Source organism: Aythya fuligula, chromosome 10 (genome assembly GCF_009819795.1).
Source record: "Aythya fuligula isolate bAytFul2 chromosome 10, bAytFul2.pri, whole genome shotgun sequence".
NCBI lineage: Eukaryota > Metazoa > Chordata > Aves > Anseriformes > Anatidae > Aythya > Aythya fuligula.
This window is the reverse complement of record NC_045568.1, coordinates 6,513,907-6,535,653: the sequence shown is the minus strand read 5'-3', so window position 1 is coordinate 6,535,653 and position 21,747 is coordinate 6,513,907. Positions and strand designations below refer to the sequence as shown.

At 67.8% G+C, this 21,747-nt stretch overlaps 6 protein-coding genes across 8 annotated transcripts in view; 4 read left to right on the top strand and 2 right to left on the bottom strand.

Moving 5' to 3' along the window:
* Positions 1-4,842, top strand: part of DAG1 (dystroglycan 1) — a 37,310-nt gene extending 32,468 nt beyond the window's left edge. For all 3 annotated transcript variants that reach the window (XM_032193934.1, XM_032193935.1, XM_032193936.1), the window contains exon 3: positions 1,983-4,842. In XM_032193934.1, coding sequence (XP_032049825.1) covers positions 1,983-4,391 — 2,409 coding nt within the window. In that variant the 3' untranslated portion in view covers positions 4,392-4,842. The remainder of the gene's footprint in view (positions 1-1,982) is intronic.
* Positions 4,843-5,946: 1,104 nt separating this feature from the next.
* Positions 5,947-8,509, top strand: NICN1 (nicolin 1). The gene is made up of 6 exons (XM_032194106.1): positions 5,947-6,093; positions 6,216-6,389; positions 6,466-6,579; positions 6,776-6,847; positions 8,147-8,251; positions 8,321-8,509. Exons 1-6 carry the CDS (start codon positions 5,947-5,949, stop codon positions 8,360-8,362), a joined length of 654 nt encoding a protein of 217 aa, XP_032049997.1. The 3' UTR covers positions 8,363-8,509.
* A 127-nt stretch (positions 8,510-8,636) lies between these two features.
* AMT (aminomethyltransferase) lies at positions 8,637-10,685 on the top strand. Its single transcript, XM_032194233.1, has 8 exons — positions 8,637-8,906; positions 8,993-9,073; positions 9,224-9,355; positions 9,451-9,529; positions 9,703-9,848; positions 9,939-10,119; positions 10,239-10,394; positions 10,474-10,685. The coding sequence occupies exons 1-8, from the start codon at positions 8,637-8,639 to the stop codon at positions 10,650-10,652; spliced, it is 1,224 nt and encodes a 407-aa protein (XP_032050124.1). The 3' UTR covers positions 10,653-10,685.
* TCTA (T cell leukemia translocation altered) lies at positions 10,641-12,068 on the bottom strand. Its single transcript, XM_032194421.1, has 2 exons — positions 11,729-12,068; positions 10,641-10,826 (listed from the first exon to the last, which is right to left on the bottom strand). Exons 1-2 carry the CDS (start codon positions 12,052-12,054, stop codon positions 10,784-10,786), a joined length of 369 nt encoding a protein of 122 aa, XP_032050312.1. The 5' UTR covers positions 12,055-12,068; the 3' UTR covers positions 10,641-10,783.
* Positions 12,069-12,141: 73 nt separating this feature from the next.
* Positions 12,142-19,628, top strand: UBA7 (ubiquitin like modifier activating enzyme 7). Its single transcript, XM_032194232.1, has 24 exons — positions 12,142-12,170; positions 12,284-12,452; positions 13,090-13,224; positions 13,291-13,397; positions 13,716-13,806; positions 13,938-14,079; positions 14,160-14,257; positions 14,367-14,516; positions 14,598-14,756; positions 14,993-15,100; positions 15,175-15,255; positions 15,333-15,488; positions 15,577-15,742; positions 15,835-16,031; positions 16,301-16,365; positions 16,470-16,647; positions 16,735-16,809; positions 16,953-17,139; positions 17,261-17,376; positions 17,466-17,552; positions 17,621-17,812; positions 18,948-19,049; positions 19,121-19,221; positions 19,481-19,628. The coding sequence occupies exons 1-24, from the start codon at positions 12,142-12,144 to the stop codon at positions 19,590-19,592; spliced, it is 3,003 nt and encodes a 1,000-aa protein (XP_032050123.1). The 3' UTR covers positions 19,593-19,628.
* Positions 19,629-19,760: 132 nt separating this feature from the next.
* On the bottom strand, positions 19,761-20,552 carry INKA1 (inka box actin regulator 1). The gene has a single exon (XM_032194231.1). The coding sequence runs from the start codon at positions 20,550-20,552 to the stop codon at positions 19,794-19,796; it is 759 nt and encodes a 252-aa protein (XP_032050122.1). The 3' UTR covers positions 19,761-19,793.
* Between the last annotated feature and the right edge of the window lie 1,195 nt (positions 20,553-21,747).

The window sequence follows — 21,747 nt, the reverse complement described above, 5'->3', positions numbered from 1 at the left end:
AACATGGCTAATTTTTTAATGGTCCTCCATACACTGCTGGGCTTGTGTAATCTGTAGCCGATAAGCATTCATTTACAATTATCTCAAATAATAGGAAAACAAAGACAGTCTTTTTTCTTGAGCAACAGAAGAGTTATTTTGAAACCAGAGCCCTTGTGAGAAGCGGCAGGGCTTAGGGCTGGTATTTACCGTGTGCACGAAACACTGGGAAACTTCTTACATGAAAACTAGAGATCCCAAATCATTAACTCTGAGCAGCCTTAACAAATACTGTTTGAAGCAATATCTGGAGGAAACGTTGCTAGAACAGAGTCCAGGGCTCGGCTCTAGTTTCGCAGTGCCACAAGCACAGCACAGCACCCTAACAGCTGGGCTCAGGCACGGCCTGGCGCTGGGCTGTCACTTGTGGCCTTCCTAAAGATCTCCCTGGGGAGCCACAGGCATCTTCACGGCTTTCCTGTGCGTAACCCATGTAAAGTTGATTTTTTTTCTAATTTTGCAGAGCCTTGAGAAGCAGTCTGCACGTCCTCTCAGGTTGAAAAGCTGGCTCAGCTGTTTTTAAATCAGGTTTAAGTGGTTTTCTAAATGTTTTGCAGCCATCGCGTCCCTGCTAGAACAAGCTGTCCTGGCAGGTGATTGCCTGGCCTGGTTTTGTTTCCTAGGGGAGCCGGGTACTGGGTGTTAACCTGCCTGCAGCTTCGTTTTCGTTGGGTTCCTGGGGGTGCCAGGGAATGGTGCGAGCTGTGAGGAGGGGCACGGGCACAAGGCCTCCTCGTCTGGCAGGGCAGCACCGGGCCGTGGCCGAGTCCTCTTCTGGAGCGTGAGATGCGGCAGAAAGGACACCTTGTTCCTGCCAGAGGGGGGCCAGCACCGCGTGCCCAGCTCAGGTGGAGGCTGGCTTTCCTCCGGGCCACCCCGGGGTAAAAGCAGCTTCTGTTCTTGCTGTGCTGGGGAGGAGGGGGCCGGCAGCGCTGCCAAAAACCGCTGCTTTCTGCCAGGCGAGCGGGTAAACGGCAAAGCCGAGTGGAGGGATGTTCACGTCCCAGAGCCCGGGCTTGGGGGGGGCTGGCTTTTTGCGGCTGGTGCCAGCGGGAATCCAAAGTCCCTGCTCTCTGACACCGCTTGTTAGGAGTTAACGAAAAGATGTGCTCACAGCTTTAAACTCTGCTCTATAAAGTGTACCGAGCGTGTGTCTCGTGATGTGCTCTCCAGCTTGTCTGGGCTGGCAGAAAGCGAGGCTGATTCTTTGCAGATGAGAGGAAGAAGGGTGGTGCCCTTGCAGCCGTGGCTGAAACCCTCCGCTGCTCTTGCACAAAAGCTTTCTCATGCTGCCATCCCCAGTGGACTTTCAGGCCCTGTGTTACCCTCGCAGTTAGCCTCCTCTTCTTCCTCTCCTCGCCCTTTTGAAGTAGAGGCTTTGTTCTTTGTAGGTGAAAAGCACAAAAAGAGCCAGCGAAGGGAGCTGGACATGGTGCGGCTCTGCGAGCCTTTCCCTGGAGCTCTTGCATACAGGGGTGGGAAGAGAGACCCCGGTGTCGCAGCCAGCAGTGGGGGACATCGCTCTGTGCCCGTGTGTCCCCAGGCACCCCACAGCAGGGACCTGCAGCTCAGCACAGAGCACAGCGTGCAGGTGGCTGTTCCTGGCGTGCTCTCGGCCGTGCTGGTGGCACTTGTGGCAGAACCGGGGCCTAATCCATGTAGGCAAAGCAGGTCAGGAGTCTGGCGAGAGACCTTTGTGGGACTTTATGAGCTCCTGGGGCTCCTTAAGTCCTTTGGGACCGGCACACCCCGCAGAGCCAGCCCTTGTCACCACGCTGAGGAGATGCCTCGGGCTGCCCTGTTCCGGACAGGTGGTTCCTTCGCCAGTTACTAGCCTTCAGATTTTTCTTTCCTTGATCCTTTTGATTAAATGCTATTGCCGGTAGCACCTGCCCTAATGCCGTACTTCTAAAAACACCTTCTTTTTGTCTCTTCTTTGGTAGATCTCCGAAGCTGGGAAGGAGTCCTTGCCCTCTTGGTTGCACTGGAATGCAGAGAGCAGCTCCCTGGAAGGGCTGCCCCTCGACACGGATAAGGGCGTCCACTACATCTCGGTGGCCACGCTGCAGCCCTTCCCCAACGGGAGCTACGTGCCGCAGACCACAAACGTGTTCTCCGTTGAGGTCCACCAAGAAGACCACAACGAGCCTCAGTCGGTGCGAGTGGCGGTCCAAGACACGGGCGAGGCAGCGCCCTTTGTGTGTGGCGCAGAAGAGCCGGTGACCGTCCTGACCGTCATTTTGGATGCCGACTTAACAAAAATGACACCAAAGCAGAGGATCGAACTTCTAAACAGAATGAGAAGCTTCTCGGAGGTGGAGCTTCACAACATGAAGTTGGTTCCTGTTGTAAATAACAAACTCTTTGACATGTCAGCCTTCATGGCTGGACCGGGAAATGCGAAGAAGGTGGTGGAAAACGGGGCCTTACTCTCGTGGAAGCTGGGATGCTCTCTGAGCCAAAACAGCGTGCCCAACATCAGCAAGGTGGAGGCTCCGGCTAAGGAAGGAACGATGTCTGCCCGCCTCGGCTACCCCGTCGTTGGCTGGCACATCGCCAACAAGAAACCTCACCTCCCCAAGAGGATGCGTCGGCAGATCAACGCCACCCCCACGCCTCTGACCGCCGTCGGGCCGCCCACCACCGCCGCGCAAGAGCCGCCGACGAGGATCGTCCCCACCCCGACATCGCCTGCCATAGCGCCCCCCACGGAGACGACGGCACCCCCCGTCAGGGAGCCCATCCCGCTGCCGAGGAAGCCCACGGTCACCATCAGAACAAGGGGCCCCATCGTCCAGACACCCACGCTTGGACCAATCCAGCCCACCAGGGTGATAGAAGGCACCGGTACGGCCTCCGTGCCGATTCGCCCCACGATGCCTGGGTACGTAGAGCCCACCGCGGTGATCACGCCGCCCACGACCACCACCAAGAAGCCCAGAGTCTCCACGCTGAAGCCCGCCACGCCATCCACGACCGATTCCTCCACGGTGACGGCGCGGAGGCCTACTCGAAGGCCCAAAACGCCCCGTCCGACGAAGCCTCCCAGCACCACCAGATCCCCGATCTCCAAGCTGACCACCGCCTCCCCGCCGAGCCGCGTGCGCACCACAGCTAGCGGGATCCCCCGGCCCTGGGAGCCAAACGAGCCGCCCAAGCTGACAAACCACATCGACAGGGTTGACGCGTGGGAGGGCACTTACTTCGAGGTTAAAATACCCTCAGATACCTTTTACGATAAGGAAGACACCACCACTGACAAGCTGCAGCTGACCTTGAAGCTGAAGGAGCAGCAAATGTTAGAGGAGAATTCGTGGGTCCAGTTCAACAGCACAAGCCAGCTCATGTACGGCATGCCAGACCACAACCACATCGGGAAGCACGAGTACTTCATGTATGCCACAGACAAAGGCGGGCTCTTTGCCGTGGATGCCTTTGAAATCCACGTCCATAAACGCCCGCATGGGGACAAGTCTCCAGTGAAGTTCAAGGCCAGGTTGGAAGGAGACCACAACGCGGTGGTGAATGACATCAATAAGAAGATCATGCTGGTGAAGAAGCTGGCTCTGGCGTTCGGCGACAGGAACAGCAGCACCATCACGGTGCAGGACATTGCCAAAGGCTCCATTGTGGTGGAATGGACGAACAACACGCTGCCTGTCGAGCCCTGCCCCCGGGAGCAGATCCGGACTTTGAGCAGAAAGATTGCAGACGACTCGGGGGGGCCAAGCCTGGCTTTCTCCAACATCTTACAGCCCGAGTTCAAGCCTCTGAACGTGTCGGTGGTCGGCTCCGGCAGCTGCAGGCACATCCAGTTTATCCCCGTGACGAAGGACGGGCGGGTGATCTCGGAGGCAACGCCAACGCTGGCGGCCGGCAAAGACCCTGAGAAGAGCAGCGAGGATGACGTGTACCTGCACACCGTCATCCCCGCCGTGGTGGTGGCCGCCATCCTCCTGGTGGCCGGCATCATCGCCATGATCTGCTACCGCAAGAAGAGGAAAGGCAAGCTCACCATCGAAGACCAGGCCACCTTCATCAAGAAGGGCGTGCCCATCATCTTCGCCGATGAGCTGGACGACTCCAAGCCTCCGCCGTCATCCAGCATGCCCCTCATCCTCCAGGAGGAGAAAGCCCCGCTGCCCCCCCCGGAGTACCCGAACCAGAGCATGCCGGAGACCACGCCGCTCAACCAGGACACCATCGGGGAGTACACGCCGCTGCGGGACGAGGACCCCAACGCGCCGCCCTACCAGCCGCCCCCCCCCTTCACCGCGCCCATGGAGGGGAAGGGCTCCCGCCCGAAGAACATGACCCCCTACCGCTCCCCGCCGCCCTACGTCCCCCCTTAACGAACCGGACACCATCGGGGGAGAAGGGGCCTCCGGTCCCACACCGGTGCTGTCTGTGGGCCGGCAGCCCCCTCGCCAGCCGGGAAGCCCAAATCCCAGCCCGCTCCCGAGCAGGCCCCCTCCGGCTGCGCCCGCCACACCAGAGTGCTCGTGGAACCTGGGGGACACTTGTTTTATTTTTGCCTAACAAGCTTTGGTTTTATTTTATTCCTAGAGAAATTCTCGGCTCAAAATCCGTCTTTCTGGCGCCGGGTTCCGGATGCGGCCGGGGCCGACGCCGAGGGCAGGGAGGGGGGGACGAGCAGGCAGCACTGGGGTGGCACTCTGGGTCTCCGCTGTTTGCCTTTAACACTAACTGTACTGTTTTTTCTATTCACGTGTGTCTAGCTACAGGACGTAACATGAAAGGTAGCCTAAAAATAATTAAATTCAAGGGACTTTCTGAAGTTGACGTTTTAAGTTTTTACAGTTAATCTACTGTTTACCTAAACTCCTATCTATATAGTTTTGGGGGCTGGGGGGGAAGCGCTATGCTACAAATAAGCTCCGGGGTTGTTCCAGGCCTAGGGAGAGGGTGGGCCTAGAGGCCAGCCAGCCCTGTCGCTAGGGGGAGATCGGTTTCTTGGTTTGTTTTGTTGGTTTTTGTTTTCGTTTTGTTGTTTTTACTTTATTTTTTAATCAAAGAAATCCTGTTTTTCTCACGCATCACGAAACAGCCACCAGTTGGGTCAGAGCAGCCGGGGTGCCGTAGGCACGGGGCTGCTGCCTACGGGGGGGCTCCGGCAAGGAGCCCGTGTGAGGGTGGGTGCCGGGGCTGAGGGGGCTTTTGTAAGGAAAAAAAGCTCCCCGTGGGGCGTTTTGGGGACAGTGGGGGGTTTCCGTAGCACACTGCCATCTCTCCACCGGGACTCCTCTCCTGCAGGGTGACCCTGGGGTGGCCGCCCTGGCTGCCCGGCCACGCGGCCGTGGGCAGAGCCCCGCGGCTCCTGGAAAAGTTTAAGGAGGAGATTAAAAAAAAAAAAAAAGGAAAAAAAAAAAAAGGATAGTGAATAGTCAAACAATCAGTGAACTCTCAAATCTAATTTTTTTACTAAATTTTTGATACAGCCTCGAATCGTTTTATTAAAAAATATCTATAAATATAATTAAAAATCGGTAACGCTGACAGCACTTTGTACGGGCTCAGCTTCTTCGTTCGCCCGCGGCCTCCGTCCTCCTGGCCTCTGTCCTGGGGGCTGCCTCCTGCCCTCCCGGCGGGCTCCGTTTGGGCACAAATACAGCTTTTTTACCATTTTCCCCACCGCTGGAGCCCCGAGGCGGGGCGAGGAGCCGGGTGCGCTCCCGGGGGGCGCAGCGGGGGGACCCCGACACACCGCGGGGGGACGGAAGGAGGCGGCCGGGGCGCGCTCCCGCTGCCCCCCCCCCTCCATATCGCAGCCCGTGCGCGCCACCGCGGGGGGGGAGGGGGGGGGGGGGCGGCGTGAAGGGCGCGGCGGGAGCGCGCCCGGCTCGGTGTCTCCCCCTGGCGGCCGCGCGCCCCGTGCTGGGCGCCGCCATGTCGGGAGCGGCGGGGCCGGGCCGCGCCCCGCTGCCCTGCGCCGCCCGCGCCGCCGCCGCGCTGCAGCTGCCCGGGGGGGCCGAGGCGGCTCGGCCCGGGGTGGCCGTCATCGACCTGCGCTTCCCCCGGGGCGGCGCCGCCGATGTGAGTGCGGGGCCGGGCGGGGAGGGTGGCGGTGCCCGGTGCGCGGTGCGCGGTGCCCGGTGCCCGGTGCGCGGTGCCCGGTGCGCGGTGCCCGGTGCCGTGACGCGCGGCGCTCCCCGCAGGTGCAGGAGATCGTCTTCAAGAACTTCTACACCGCCTTCCTCAGCCTGCGGGTGCAGCGGGCCGGCCCCCCCGGGCCCCGCAGGTGGGTCACCTGCCTCCGCGACCACCGCCTGATGCCCAGCCCGCACACCGAGGAGGGCTCCCAGGATTACTTCTCGCTCCGCCGACACCAGGTCCCGCTCCGCGGACCCCCCTCCCCGGCCCCCCTGTGTCCCCCCCCCAGCCCCTGACGGCCCCCTGTCCCCGCAGATGCTGTGCGACATGGAGCAGGTGACGGCGCTGCGCTTCATCCTGCGGCAGCCCTCCCCGGCCTGGCTGCACTTCAGCATCGAGGAGCTGCAGGTGTTCCCCCCGGCACAGAAGGTGACCCCCCTCCGGCACATGGGGGTCCCCCGGGATGCCTGGGGACCGTGCCCCGGGGTGGGCGGCGTGCAGGGGCCGTGCCCCTTTACGTACACCCGTAAACACTGGGGAGGGGGCAAAGCGTGGCGTGAGGGGTGGGTGGGGAGCACCGCGGTGTGACCCTTTGGATCGGTGTGACCCTTTGGATCTGTCACAGAGCCCCCAGCAGGATTTCCCCTCCTGGCTCTCCCAGCTGACCCCTCCGGAGCAGCCGGCCAGCCCGCACAGGGTGAGTGGTGTCAGCGCGGCAGCAAGCGCCCGCCGGGGAGCAGGCACCTGGGGTGGGCAGGGGGCTGCCGGAGGGCAAAGCCCCCCCGAGGCTGCTCCGCCCCAAGGCGTGCAGGGGCAGGAGGCAAATGCATGCTGTGGGGTTTTGCCACCCGTGACATCGGCCAAGCCCTTCATCTTCGAGGCACTCAGCACCCGAGCAGGGGCTGGGAACTGATGCGGGGCTGCCAGCCATAGCCAACCCAGCCCTGACAGCCTCCTGCCCGGAGCAGCCTGCTTGAGCTGTGAATTTGGCTGAAATTTTGGTGTTCTGACTTGAATTGGTCCGTAACTCCCAAGCCCGGAGGACCGGGCTGCCTGTGGGGGGCTCAGCAGCCAGGGGCTGTGTGCGCCTCTGGGCGGGCTGCACCAGGGTGGCAGAGCACCGAGACGGGCGGTGCTTCAGCACACGGCAGCACAGGGATGCTCAGAGCTCAGGACGGGGTGGATGATACTCCCATCCCAGGAGGAGATCCCAAATCCTGGCACCAACTCCACCGAGAGGCTGCCAGCTCTGTCCCAGCCCATCGCCAGCTCCAGGGCCCAGCCAGGAGCCGTTTGGGTGCTCCAAAGTGCCCAGCGAGCCTGGTGCTGGGAGCAGCTCACAGAGTTCAGAAGGAAAAGAAAAAAAAACACCACCAGGACACGTGATTGGAGAAGACATTAAATCCACCCAGGGCTGAGAGCATCCCGCTGGGACTGGCAGGCACACAGCATCACTTGGTGGGGCACTGGGGGACAGGAGGAGCCCCGTGGGTCCCCAGCGGTGGCAGGGGGAGCGTGGCACTGCCCAGCCGTGACGGCATCGGGGAGGCAACACCCCCGGGGGTGGCCCTGAGCGAGCAAAGTCCCAGGAGAGCAGGGGCACGTGCCCGGCAGTGACCTGCTGTGACGGGTGCTGGATTTGCCCCCAAGGAGGGGCTGGGTCCCTCGGTTTGTCCCCGCTGTGTGCCCCCTCCAGGCGCTGGGGTTGGCACCGCTGGGCCCCAGGAGCTGCTCCAAACCCCGTGGCCGAGCTTGTGAGTCCCAAAGGCTGAAACTCTGGACTGTGCGATTATGTCTTTAATTATTAGCTAATGAGCCAGATTACGTCCTTGCTCTGGATGCCTGCCAGAGGGGACAGGTCACACTCGCGCCGTGCCAGGCTCGGGGTCACCTTGTTCCCAGCTGCTGCTTTCCTACGCTGGGGCCCCCTCTCCCCGCCTTGGCAAACCGGTGCCGGGCGATGGTGCCCCACAGCATCGCTCCTGCTTCTCCGCAGGAGCTCCCCGACCCGGAGAAGGTGTCGACGGAGGTGCAGCAAATGTGGGTGCTGACGGAGGTGATCCGGGCTCGCCAGGCGGCCGCCCGCATCGGCCGCTTCGACGTGAGTGCCCCCAGCGCCCCGATCCTAACGGGGGGACCGCGGGCACCCACGGCAGCTCTCTCCCCGCAGGTGGACGGCTGCTACGATGTCAACCTCCTCTCCTACACCTGAGCCTCGACGGGACCCGGCGTGGACCCTGCCGTGCCCGAGAGCCCCCCCCCGGGGGTTTCGCCCCTCCGCCTTCCTCGCCCTTCGCTCCGCGGCCGCGGGGAGGGGTGGGGGGGGAGAGCCCCGGATAAACGCTGCTGTGGCGCTGCCGCTGTGCCTCGTCTCTGGGTCTGGGGGCGGTGCTGGGGGCGGGCCGCATGTCCCAGGAGCCCCGGCGGGGCGGGCAGAGCCGTGCTGGGCCGAGCCGGGTCGGGTCGGGCCCAACCGGGACCGGAGGATGCTGCGGGTCGGGGGCCGCGCCGCGCTGTGCCGGGGCCGCCCGGGCTTTGCGGCGCTGAGCGGGGCCGGGGTCGGGGCCGAGCCGGGCCGGGCCGAGCCGGGGGGGCTGAAGCGGACGCCGCTGGACGCCCTGCACCGGTCCCGGGGGGGCAGGATGGTGCCGTTCGCCGGCTGGAGCCTGCCCGTGCAGTACGGCCGCGGGCACCTCGAGTCCCACCTGCACACCCGCAGCCACTGCTCCCTCTTCGACGTGTCCCACATGCTGCAGGTAGCGGGAGGGGGGGGGGGGGAGACAGCCGGGAGGGGTCCTTCTGCCGCCCCCTGCACCCCATCTCACCCCCCGGCCCCCTCCAGACGCGGGTGTACGGCCGGGACCGCGTTAAGTTCCTGGAGAGCCTGGTGGTGGGGGACATCGCCGAGCTGAAGCCGGGCCAGGTACGGGGTCAGGAGCACCATGTGCCCGGGGGGGGACGTGGGGGCGAGGGGCACCTGGCACCCGGCCCGGCAGGGGCAGAGGGCCCCCATGGTGCCGCCTGGCACGGGGCCAGGCGCCCTGCCCGCGCTCCCTAGGGTGCCGTCCCGCAGGGCACGCTGACGCTGCTCACCAACGAGCGGGGTGGCATCGTGGACGACCTCATTGTCACCAACACGGCAGAGGAGCACCTCTACGTGGTGTCCAATGCAGGCTGTGCCGACAAGGACTTGGCCATCATGAAGGTACGGGGGGAGCACCGTCCCCGTGGTTCAGGTGGCCACGCGTGGGGCTGGCTGTGTGCCGGCCCCGTGCCACCAGCCCGCTGTCACCGTTGCAGGGCAGAGCGGCGGAGCTGCGGGCTGCCGGCAGTGACGTGCACCTGGAGGTCTCAGACAACGCGCTGCTGGCTCTGCAAGGTAGCAGGGCCCCCAGGAGGGCTGGCACCAGGCATTGCCGCAGGGGGGTCTCACCCTGGGACCCGCCGTCCTGTGGGGCTCTTAGACGGCCCTGCCTTCTCCGCCCGGCTCCCCTCCCCGTGTCCCACCTCGCCCAGGTGCTGTCCCCTCCTCAAAGCCACCTGTCCCCCCAGGCCCCTCCATGGCGCAGGTGCTGCAGGCAGGGCTGTCAGACGACCTGGCCAAGCTGTCCTTCATGACCAGCATCACCACGACCGTCTTCCGCGTGCCGGGCTGCCGGGTCACGCGCTGCGGCTACACGGGCGAGGACGGCGTGGAGGTAGCGGGGGCACCCCGAGGAGGCTGGTCCCGGTGGGACACTGTACCTCGCTGACCCTGCCCCTGCTGTCCCCGTCCCTGTCCTGTGCAGATCTCGGTGCCCGCGGGGCAGGCGGTGGAGCTGGCCGAGCGGCTGCTGGGTGTCCCCGAGGTGTGGCCGGCGGGGCTGGCGGCCAGGGACAGCCTGCGCCTGGAGGCCGGGCTCTGCCTGTACGGGAACGACATCGATGAGACCACCACACCAGCTGAGGCCGGGCTGATGTGGACCTTGGGTAGGTCCAGGCCGCGTTCACCACCGCCTCCTCCAACCCAACCGCCCCACAGGCATCGCCGGGCACTGCAAAGCGTGGGGAAGCCCCCACGCCAGCCTTCGCCCCTCTCCGTCCCGCAGGCAAGCGCCGGCGTGCGGCCATGGACTTCCCCGGCGCGGCCATCATCATGGCACAAGCCAAGGAGAAGCCGAAGCGCAGGCGCGTGGGGCTGACCTCGGTGGGGCCCCCTGTCCGGCCACACGCAGTCATCCTGGACCCTGAGGGCAGGCCTGTGGGTACGTGGGGGCGGCGCTGGGGGGATCGCTGGGGGGTGTCTGGGACCGGCAGCCCCCGCTCACCTTCCCGTGTCCCCAGGCACGGTGACCAGCGGGTGCCCCTCGCCCTCCCTGGGCAAGAACATCGCCATGGGGTACGTGGAGGCCGCGCACAGCCGCCCGGGCACCGCGCTCGCCGTCGAGGTGAGGAAGAAGCAGCACCCGGCGCTGGTCACCAAGATGCCCTTTGTGCCCACCCACTACTACGTGGCCAAGTGAGGCCCGGCCCTATTAAACCCCGCTGCCTCACAACGCTGGCCTCGTCTCGTGGTGAATCCCAAAGCAGGGGCAGCGGGACGGGGGCACAGTGCTTTAATGGTGCGGGCGGCCTCGGGCACGGCGGGCGCTGCTCACTCGCGGTGCGTCTTCCCCGGCTCAGCTGGCGGGCCCTCCCTGCAGAGAGGGGCAGCGTGAGCAGGGGGGGCACCTGCTGGGACACGGGGGGCTGGAGGGGGCACATACAGGGTCATACTGGGCTGGGGGACGCTCAGGGGGTGCTGGGAGGGGGCATGGCCTTGGGGACACACACGGGGGTTCACTGGTCTGGGGATGGGGGGGCACATACTGGGATGTACTGGGATGGGGGTATAGCCCAGAGGACACACAGGGGGATTCACTGGTCTGGGGACACAGTGGCCATGCACTGGGATGGGGCATAGCCCAGGGAGACGCACAGAACGTCCACTGGTCTGGGGCCATGAGGACATGGGGGCCATGCACTGGGGTATACTGGGATGGGGGCACAGCCCAGGGTATACACCAGGGGTTCACTGGTCTGGGGACATGGGGGCCATGTACTGGGATGGGAACGTAGCCCAGGGGGACACACAAGGGGTTCACTGGTCTGGGGATGGGGGGGCACGTACTGGGATGTACTGGGATGGGGGTATAGCCTAGGGGGACACAGGGGAGGTTCACTTGTCTGGGGACATGGGAGCCACGCACTAGGATAGGGGCACAGCCCAGGGGACACACAGGGGGGTCCACTGGCCTGGGGACAGGAGGGCCATGCATTGGGGTATACTGGGATGGGGGCATAGCCCAGGGGGACACACGAGGGGTTCACTGGTCTGGGGGCAGTGGGAGCCATGCACTGGAGTATACTGGGATGGGGGCACAGCACAGGGGAACACACGGAAGGTCCACTGGTCTGGCGCCATGAGGTCATGGGAGCCATGCACTGGGCTATACTGGGATGCCCGGCGGCCACACTGGTCTGGAACATGGGAGGGGACGGGGGGGGCATGCACGGGACACGCAGTGCTGGGGGCGCAGCGGGGGGGTCTCGCACTCACCGGGGCGGGCAGTGCCGCTCAGCGGCGCCGTTGCGGCCGGCGGGGGACAGGGAGTGGGCGCGGGGCCGGGCGCTGCCGCTGCCGGTGGCGGTGCCGCTGCCGGTACCGGGGGGCCGGCGGGCGGCCGGGCGGTAGCAGAGAGCGGCCACGGCCCCTCCGTAGGCCCTCCAGGCCAGGCGGACCCCCAGCAGGCTGAGCCCGAGCCAGAGCAGCAGCAGCTGGCACAGCGCTGCCCGCACGTCCTGCGCCGCCCACTCGGCCGCCAGCTCCCGGCCCAGCGCTCCCAGTGCCTTCCACGGCGCCTCCCAGCCGCCCGCCGCCATCATCCCGGCCTCCTCCTCCTCCTCCTTCCTCCTCCTCCTCCTCCTCCTCCCCCTGCGCTGCCGGGACGGGGCGGTGCCGGAGCCGGGCGCATGGCGGGGGCGCGCTACTCGCGGCAGCAGTGGGTGCCGGGGGGACACCGGGGGAAAACGGGGGGCAGCCGGCCCCGGGACCCGTTTCCGTGCCCCCCCCGCCGTGCTGAGCGGTGTCCCCCGCTCCCCTCCCCTTCCCCAGGTACGTGCTGGGCGGCAGCAGCGGGGACCGGCTGCGAGCGGCGGCCGTGCTGGTGTCGGGGCTGCGCGGGGCCGGAGCGCAGGTGGCGGCGGCGCTGGTGCTGGCGGGGACCGGGAGGGTCGTGCTGAGGGACCCCCGGGGGGCTGGCAGCGCAGGATGCGCACAGCAGGTACCGAGGGGCACGGGGAAGGCACAGGGGGGCACGGGAAGGGGGGTGCGGGGAGCCCGGAAAAGGCTGTAGGTGTGCGTAGGGGTGCAGGTGGGGGTCCTGATACGGGGTATGGGCATGGCTTGGTGTCCTGGTAATGGGTATGGGTACGGGGGGGTGTCCCAGCAATGCCTACGGGTGTCAGCAGGGGTCCCAGTAATGAGTCTGGGCACGAGTGAGGGTCCTGGTAATGGGTGCAGGCACGGGTGTGGGCCCTAGGGATGGGTACAGACATGGGCAGGGGTCCCCGTAATGAGCACGGGCTGGGGCCCCATGCACGGGTTTGGGCGGTGTCTCCTAAGGGGCATAGGGCAGGGTGAGTGGGTAGGTGACTGGTGCAGGTATTGCTGAAGATCATGGTAATGGGACCTGTTAATAGCACTGGGTGTGGGTACAGGCAGTGGAGGAGATCCCAGTAATGGATGGGGGGTCACGGGAATGGTGTTGGTACCACCGGGGGATCCCTCTCCCAGCTGCAGGTCAGGGGTCCCAGTAAGGGGTGCAGGAGGGGGGAGGGACCTGTTGTGGGCAGAGAGCCCCCAGCAGCGTGGGCAGCACCCCAAACCTGCGGGGGTGCCCGCTGCCGCCCGCCCCGCAGTTCCTCCTGCAGGAGAGCGATGTGGGCCAGAACCACGTCCAGGCATCACGGCGGCGGCTGGCCGAGCTGAACCCCGACGTGGAGGTGACGGTCAGCACCGAGGAGCTGTCGGAGGATTTCCTCGACGCCTTCCAGGTGAGCCCAACGCCCCGGCCAGGGGATGCCCTGGGGTGCTGGCGCCTGCTGACCGCCCTGGCGCAGGTGGTCGTGCTGACCGAGTCGCCGCTGGAGGAGCAGCTCCGCGTCGGGGACATCTGCCACGCCAAGGGCATCTGCTTCATCGTGGCTGACGCCAAGGGGCTGGCCGGGTAAGGGCAGGGGACAGTGGCTGGCGGGGGGACCTCGGCACCGTGTGGCGGCCACCCGGAGGGGCAGGGTGCGGCGGCTGGGGGCTGTGTCCCCCCAGGATGTTGTGCCGCAGGGAGGACCCTGTGATGCTCCACCATGCTTGCAGTGTGGGCTTTGTCCCCGTGTCTAGCAGGGACTTCCCATGTCCGAAGCGTTGCTGCCCCGGGCACCTCCTGTCCCCTCTGAGTCCCTGTCCTGCTGGCGGGGCAGGACCCAGCAGCACTCTTGGAGCTCCTCGAGGCTCCTGCTTAACAAAGCCACCCCCTGTCCCTGCCCAGGCAGCTCTTCTGCGACTTCGGGGAGCATTTTGTTGTTGATGACCCTGCAGAAGGGGACCCGCTCTATGCCACCGTGCAGCACATCTCCCAGGTAGGAGGCTCTGTGCCACCCCCCGCTCCCCAGCACGGTGCCCCTGCAGCTTCACAGCTTTCCCTGGGACACTTCAGTGGCTTGGTGTTACCTCCATTGGGTTCCCCGTGCTCACCTCTCCCCCTGCTCAGGGCAAGCCGGGGATCGTGACGTGTGCGAGGGCAGAGGAGGGACGCGGCCACCGTTTCAGTGATGGCGACCTGGTGACATTTTCTGGCCTGGAGGGCATGACGGAGCTGAATGGCTGCGAGCCCTGCCCCGTGCGTGTGCTGGGTGAGTGCCTGCCCACCTCGAGGGGCTGCAGCGGGTCCCCGGTGGTGACCGTGCTGCCCATCCCCTCCTCTCCATCCCAGATACCTACAGACTGGCGATCGGTGACACGAGCGCCTTCTCACCCTACCGCTGCGGGGGGCAGGTCTTGCAGGTGCGATTGAACCAGAAGCACTCGTATGTACGTGTCCCCCCTGCCCCTCCGTGCTGCCCTCCAGGTGGCAGGGAACCCACAAGTGGTTCCGTGCCCCCAAAAAGCTCCTGACCCCACGATCCCTGCATGGTGCTAGCAGAAGTCCCTGCGCCAGGCGCTGGCGATGCCCAATATCCCAGTGAGGAGCTCCGCGGAGCTGCAGCGCAGCCGCAGCCTGCACGCTGCCTTCCGGGCCCTGCACGCCTTCCGCGAGGAGCGGGGCCGCCTGCCCCAGCCCCGGGACCCAGTGAGTCCCCGTCCTGACCCTTCCCAGCCCCTCTGACCCTCCTGCCCCTCTCCAGGGCTGCCCTCATCCCTCTTCCCCCAGGCGGACGCCGAGCGGGTGCTGGAGCTGGCGCAGAGCCTGGGCGTGCAGCTGGGTCCCCTGGACGAGGATGTCGTGCGGGCGTTCGCCAGCGTGAGCGCGGGGGACCTGTGCCCCGTGGCATCCTTCATCGGTGCCCTGGCTGCCCAGGAGGCTCTGAAGGTGAGCAGTTGGGGACAGGGACCCACCGTGGGGTCCCCCATGCAGCAGGCCGGTGGCACAGCTCGGCACGGCTCGGCATGGCTGTCCCGTGGTGCTCGGTGGCCACGAGAGGGCACCTGCTGCCTGCCTGGGGACTCCGCGCTCCGCCGGCTGCAGAGCGAGGCTGGGTGCTCGGCGTGGGGCACGGGGAGCCCCACTGGATGGACACGGAGCTGACGAGGCCCTGCACACCCCAGGCCATCACGAGGAAGCTCCTGCCCCTGGACCAGTGGTTTTACTTTGACGCCTTGGAGTGCCTGGCCATGGAGGGGGCTGCGGGACTGACGCAGGAGGACTGCGAGCCCGTGAGTTCCCGTGGCCGCCGGGTGCCGGGAGTGCTGCGGTCGGCCCCGCTCACACGGCTCCCCCGTCCCAACAGAGGGGATCCCGCTACGACGGTCAGATCGCCGTGTTTGGGGCCAACTTCCAGGAGGAGCTGGGCCGCCAGAAGTTCTTCGTGGTGAGCAGGGTGTGGGGCCGGGGGGCCGGCGGGGAACCTGAGTGGTGCGCGGAGCTGCAGCGGCGCTGCCCCAGCAGGTGGGGGCCGGTGCCATCGGCTGCGAGCTGCTCAAGAACTTTGCCATGATGGGGCTGGCAGCGGGGCCGGGCGGGGACATCACCGTCACCGACATGGACACGGTGGCAGACTCCAACCTGCACCGGCAGTTCCTCTTCCGCGCGGCGGACGTGTCGGTGAGCTCCCGCTCGTCCCACGGGTGGCCCAGGGCCGGGTGTTCCCTGGGGTCCTGGGAGCTGCCCCCCCTGCTCTGTGCCCTTCTAGAAGCCGAAAGCAGAGGTGGCCGCTGCAGCCGTGAGGCGCATGAACCCCGCCGTGAAGGTGACGGCTCACCAGAACCAGGTGGGGCCCGACACCGAGCAGCTCTACGGGGACGACTTCTTCCAGCAGCTGGACGGCGTCGTCAGCGCCGTGGACACGCTGGAGGCCCGTGAGTGCCAGGAGGCAGGGGCAGAAGGATCCGAGCCCCCCCCATGTGTCCCCACACCACCGGGGCACACACGCTGCCCTCGCTGCCTGCAGGCGCCTACTTGGAGACGCGCTGCATCCGCTCCCGCACGCCGCTGCTGGACTCGGGCACAGAGGGGGCGCGGGGAGAAGTGCTGCCCATGGTGCCCCCCCTCACCAAGCCGCTGCAGTCGGCCACGGCCTCCACAGATGGGACCTTCCCCCTCTGCACCCTGCGGTACTACCCCAACGCCATCGAGCACACGCTGCAGGTAAGGCCGCAGGTCCCTGCTCCTGGCCTTTTGTTTTCCCTTCCCGTTTCTCCGGCCCTGCAGGCAGGATGCAGCCCCAGCTGTTTCCTGCGGGGAGCTGCCACGCAGCCCCAGCGCCTTCCTCACGTCCCAGCACTGAGCCCAGCTTGGCCTGGGCCCCGTCCCCACCGGCTGTCCCCACTGGGCGCTGTCCCGTAGTGCTGGCAGCACGTTGCGGGACCAGGTCCCCATGTGGCACCCGTTGCTCATCCCCTGTCCCCTCTGCGCAGTGGGCTCGCGATGAGTTCGAGGGGCTCTTCCAGCTGCCTGCAGAGAGCGTGAACCAGTTCCTGGAGTGAGTGCGGACCTGGGAGCCGCCAGGGATGGGGACCGGGGCCGGGCAGCTGCGTCCCACGTGCGGCAGCGCTGCAGGCAGGCCAGCGGTGCCTGGTTTTGCAGAGAGCTGCCGGAGGAGCCGGCACAGCGGGAGGGCCTGAAGGTGCCGGAGCGAGTGTGGAGGAGCCTGCAGGAGAGACCGCGGGACTGGGGGGACTGCGTGCGCTGGGCCCGGCGGCACTGGCAGAGCCACTACCACGATGCCATCGCCCAGCTGCTGCACACCTTCCCCCCCACACACGTGAGCATAACCCCCCGGGGGCTGCCCCCTGCCCCGACACCCTCCCCAGAAGCGTCTCCAGGCCTGACTTTGCTTTCCCCGTGCCAGGAAAGCAGCCCCGGTGTCCCATTCTGGTCGGGGGACAGGCGCTGTCCCCACCCGCTGACGTTCGACCCCAGCAATGTGAGTGCAGGGGAGAGCCGTGGGGGTGCAGGGGACGAGGTGGGCTTTGGGGAGAGGCGAGGGGTACGCGGTGGGTGCCGGAGCACTGCAAGGGGCAGAGCTGCCGGGGCCATCCCCCCTCCCTCCTGCTCGTGGTTCTGCAGGACGCACACGTGGCATACGTCGAGGCTGCTGCCCGGCTCTGGGCACAAACGTACAAGCTCCCAGCGTGCAGCAACCGCGCAGCCACGCAGGACATCCTCTGCAGCACGGTGCTGCCGCCCTTTGTGCCCCAGGACGGGCTCCGCATCCCCACCACGGAGGGCACGGACGCAGTGGAGGAGGCTGCGGGTAAGGCTGCTGCACGCCGCTGTCCCCGGGAGCCGTGGCACAGCGTGGGGACACGGGGCAGGAACCGCAGGCCCGCTGGTGCTGGTTCTTGGCCCGTGACCACGTGTCCCCGTGTCCCCAGACCCTGGGCAGCCGATGGAGCTCACCCAGGACCTCGCCCAGGACCTGGCACGGTGGAGGCAGGAGCTAGGTGGAGGCACGGGGGCACGAGTGATGGAGCCCATCCACTTCGAGAAGGTGCCGTGGCCGCGGGGCTCGGGGAGGCGGCGGCCGTGTCCTGGGGGATGCCCTGGGGGATGCTGACATCCCTGCGCTCTTCTCCGCAGGACGACGATGCCCACATGGACTTCATCATGGCCGCGTCCAACCTGCGTGCGGAGAACTACGGCATCCCCCCCGCCGACTGGCTGACGGTGAGGGGGGTGCCCTGGGGGTCCCCGTCCCCGCGGGGCACCCGGTGACACCCCCCTCCTGTCCTCAGAGCAAGCGCATCGCCGGGCGCATCGTGCCCGCCATTGTCACCACCACGGCAGCCGTGGCCGGCCTGGTGTGCCTGGAGGTCTACAAGCTGGTGTGGAGGTGCCAGGTCCTCAGCTGCTACCGCAACAGCACCCTGTTTCTGTCCGAGTGCCTCCTGCTCCGAGTCGAGCCCGAGCAGCCCCCCACCTACTGGGTAGGACCCTCTCCCCTGGGGTGCCCAGCAGCCCCCCGGCCAGCCCCGTGGCTGCGGCAGCCGCTGGCAGCTGGCTCACCAAAAGCAGCTGCGGCAGCCGGCGAGCAGCTGGCACCGGTCCCGGGGCTGCAGGGGGAGCGGGGCCGGGGTCCCCCCCAGCTGCCGGAGGGGGGAAAGCGGGGCAGGGACGGGGGCAGGCCCAGATTGGGACCGTCTGGGCGATAGAGGCCCCTTTGTCTGGGGGTTTATGGCGTGCGAGGCAGCCCTTCCTGCGCGGCAGGAAGCGCCGATTGGAACCAGATTGGCCCGGGGGGCCCAGGGCCGGGGGCAGGAAGAGGGGGAGGGAGGCGCCTCCAACGCCTCCGCGCCGTCTCCAGCTTGGCTTTGGGCTGTCCGGCCGGGCTGTGGCCTCACCGCGCCTGCGCCCCGCTATCCGCGGGTGCCCGGCCCCGTGCCACAGCCTCGGGGTGTCCTGGCCGTGGTTGGCACCGTCCCTGCGTGGAGGATGCCACTCTGAGCCCTCCGGTCCCGACACCCCTACGTCAACCGCCGGCACCTCCGTGTGCCAGAGCCAGGACACGCGGCGTGACGGCTCCTGCTCGGCTGTGGCAGGAGCATATGGCCTACGGCTCAGGGGCTGGCAGTGCCACCCGTACCGAGCACACCCAGGGCTGGTGGCCTTGGCGTGGGTGGCATTCGCGGTGCGGGGATGGGGTTTGCACGGTGCCAGGACGGGAGGGCAGCCTGGTCCGTGGTGCCGCAGTGCGGATGGGGTTAAGCCCTTTCTGCCTGGAGCAGGAGCTGAGAGCAGCAGCTCGGTGCCAGCAGCCCGCTGCCAGCACCGTGCCGTGGGGACGGGGACAGGGCCAGGGCTGGTGCTGCCTGCGGTGGGGGCAGATGGCAGGGCGGCCGTGCCAGACAGCGGGGGGCCGCATCCTGCACTCAGCTCCCTCAGGCCAGAGCCGGGGTCACAAAGCCCTGGGAGCCACGGACACAAGAAGAGGGATTGTGTGGGGCTGGGCAGCTCTTCAATGGGGCTTTGTGCGGCTCTCGGGGCCCAACCCTGGCCGCAGCAGTGCTGGGATGATGGCTCTGCCCCTGCCCCGCTGTACTCAGCCCCACGCTCTCCTTGCAGTACCGGGGGAAGGAGTGGAGCTACTGGGACCGGCTGGAGGTGCGGGCCGTGGGGGCGGACGGGCAGGAGATGACGGTGCGGGAGCTGCTGGACTGGCTACAGGTGAGCGCAGTGCCGGCCACCCCCTGTCCTGGGGCTGCGTGGGGCCGGACCCTGACACCCGGCTCTTGCAGAGGGAGCACGGGTGGACGGTGAGCAAGCTGCTGCGTGGCACCACGATGCTGTACGACGCGGAGGACGACGCCGAGACGCAGGCGCGGCAGCGGGCGCAGAAGTAAGCGGCCCCCCCCTCCTCACCGTGCCCCGGTCCTGCCGGGTGCCGGGGCCCCTGTCCCTCCTGAGCCGCTCCAGCTGCAGGGTAAACATCCTGCTGCCGGCAGCGCTTCCCACGCCGGACCCCCGGCTGGCCCCCAGCCACAGGGGCTGGGGAGGGGGCCTGGGACCAGCCAAATGTAGCTTCCCCAGCCTGGGGGGCCCGAGCAGGGTTCGGGGGATGAGCTGCGCCCAGCCCACTTCTCCTTCCCCTGCTGCAGGCTGTCGGATGGCATGGAGCGCACCGGGGCGCTGCGGCAGCTGGAGTTGCAGTACCTGTGCAAGGGGGACACGGAGGAGGAGTGCCCCCCGCTCCTCTGTATCCTGCCCTGAACCCAGCACCTCTGGCGCCGTGCAATAAAGGCTGCAGGACAAGCTCTGCTGCGTGGTCTCTGTGTCGATGCCAGCACCCTGCGCTAGCAGGCAGCCCGCTGCCCGCTCACCCCTCATCGGCGCTTCGACCCCACAAACGCTGCCGCGTCCATACCATACAAAACCGGGGTTTATTTACAGCGGCGGAGGGGGCGGGCAGGGCTAGATGTAGCCGATCACGTCGTTGCAGATGATGGGCTGGCGGCTGCGGCTGTTCATGAGGGCGGCGAAGCGGTGGAAGTCCGTGGCCAGCTGGGCAATGTTGCTGTGGGACTGGTGGAAGCAGGCGCCCTTGGGCTGCCCGCCCAGCCCCAGCGGGCAGGACAGGCGCTTGGCCGGGTCACGGCTCCCCGGCCGGGCACCCTCGGCCCCTCGGGGCCGGGCCATGCTGGCCAGCTTGCGGCGCACGTTTCCCGAGAGGCTGAGCAGGAAGGCGGGCGGCTTGCCCAGCCGGCGCGAGGGCTCGGCGGCCGGCCGGCGCCGGGGCTCGGCGCCCACCTCGGGCAGGTCCATCCAGTTCTCCACCAGGTCGGCGAAGCAGTTGTCCCCCAGCACCAGGGGCTGCCGGTTGCGGCTCTGCGACAGCAGCGACACCGTCCAGTCCTGCCCGTCGGCTGGCTCCAGCGCCCGCCACTGCTCCAGGCAGGCGTCCGACGTGGATTTGGGGCGGGGGCGCCGGGCGGGCGCGGGCCCCCCAGCTCCGGCGGAGAGCTGGTGCGCCCGCTGGCAGGGCGGCGGGTGCCTCCGCAGCACCGTCACCTCCTCTTCTCGCCACGTGCCCCCCGACGTCTCCGAGTAGCCCGAGTCGAACTCCAGGCTGCGCTCGCTGGCGGGGGGCGAGCGGGCGGCCGGGCCCCCCTCGTCCTCCTCGCTGCAGGCCGAGCTGGGGCGCCGGGGGGCGGGCGGCCTCGTGCCGGGCATGTGCTCCCGGCCTCGGCGCTGCAGGGAAAGGGCAGGTCAGCGCCTTCGCCCCCGCGCCGCGCAGGGCTCGCAGGCCTCGGCTCGCCCGCAGCCCCGGGCCCCGCTTTCCTGCGGCTGCGGCGCGGAGCCGGGCGGCGTGCAGCGGCACGTCGGGTGAGCAAGCAGCCGCCCGGCCCCGGCCGTGCCTGCGGGAAATGACACAGGGCCGCGGCACGTAGCAGCCCCCGCCGCCCCGGTGCTCCCCCTCCACCCCCCAGTGCCGGGACGCCACCGAGCTGCGCCCCCCGCCGTGGGGACCCCCGAAGTTTGGGGCTGCCGGGGGGGGACGGGGACAGCGGGAGCAGTGTCGGGGGGAGTTGGAGAAGGGGGGAGGCAGCGGAAGGAGCGCTCCGTCCCCGCGGCCGGGCCGCTCCTCTTTCTCGAATTCCTATTGTCTGCACCCAAAAGCTGGGTGTTCCGGCCGCTTTCCTCTCGCGGAAAGCCAGGCGGGCCGGGCGGCTGGCTGGGGGGCTGGCTGGGGGGCTGGCTGCGGCCCGCCCGCCCCGCGGAGCCGCTCGCCCGGCAGCAGCGCCCCGGCCCCGCAGCCCCCGGCCCGGCCACCGGGTAGCGGCCGCGACGCCGCGTCCCTGGGGTCCCCCCGCGGGGTGACAGCCCGGCCCGGCCCGGCCCTGCCCGCTGTCCCCGCGCTGCTGTCACCCGCGGCGCCGCCCGGTCCCCCCCGTGCCCGGCGCGGCACTCACCGGCTCGGCGCGGCGCTGGCCGAGGCCGCCGTCCAGGCGGGCGCTGAGCATCCCCGGCACGGCCCCGGCCCCGGCCCCCACGGGTGCCGCTCCCGGTGCCGGTCCCGGTGGCGGAGCGGCCCCGCGGAGCGCGGCTCGGCCCCGGCTCTGCCGCCAACGGGAGCCGCCGGGACGCGAGCCCCGCACCGGCCCCGCCCCGCCCCGCCCCGCCCCGCCCCGCCGCCCCGGGGCCCCGCTCGGCCCGCCCGGGCACGACCCGCGGTCCCGGCCGGGAAACTGCAGCCCCCGCTCCGCTCCGCGACCCCGACGGGGAGCAGCCGCTGTCGCTGTCGCTGTCGCCGCCGTCCCGGGTTCGGCGGGTGCCCGGTCCCCCCGGTGTCGGGGCGGTGGCGGCGCGGCGATGCCGTGTCCCCCGCCCCGGGGCTGGGCCGGGAGCCGCGGTGGCCGGCGTGACG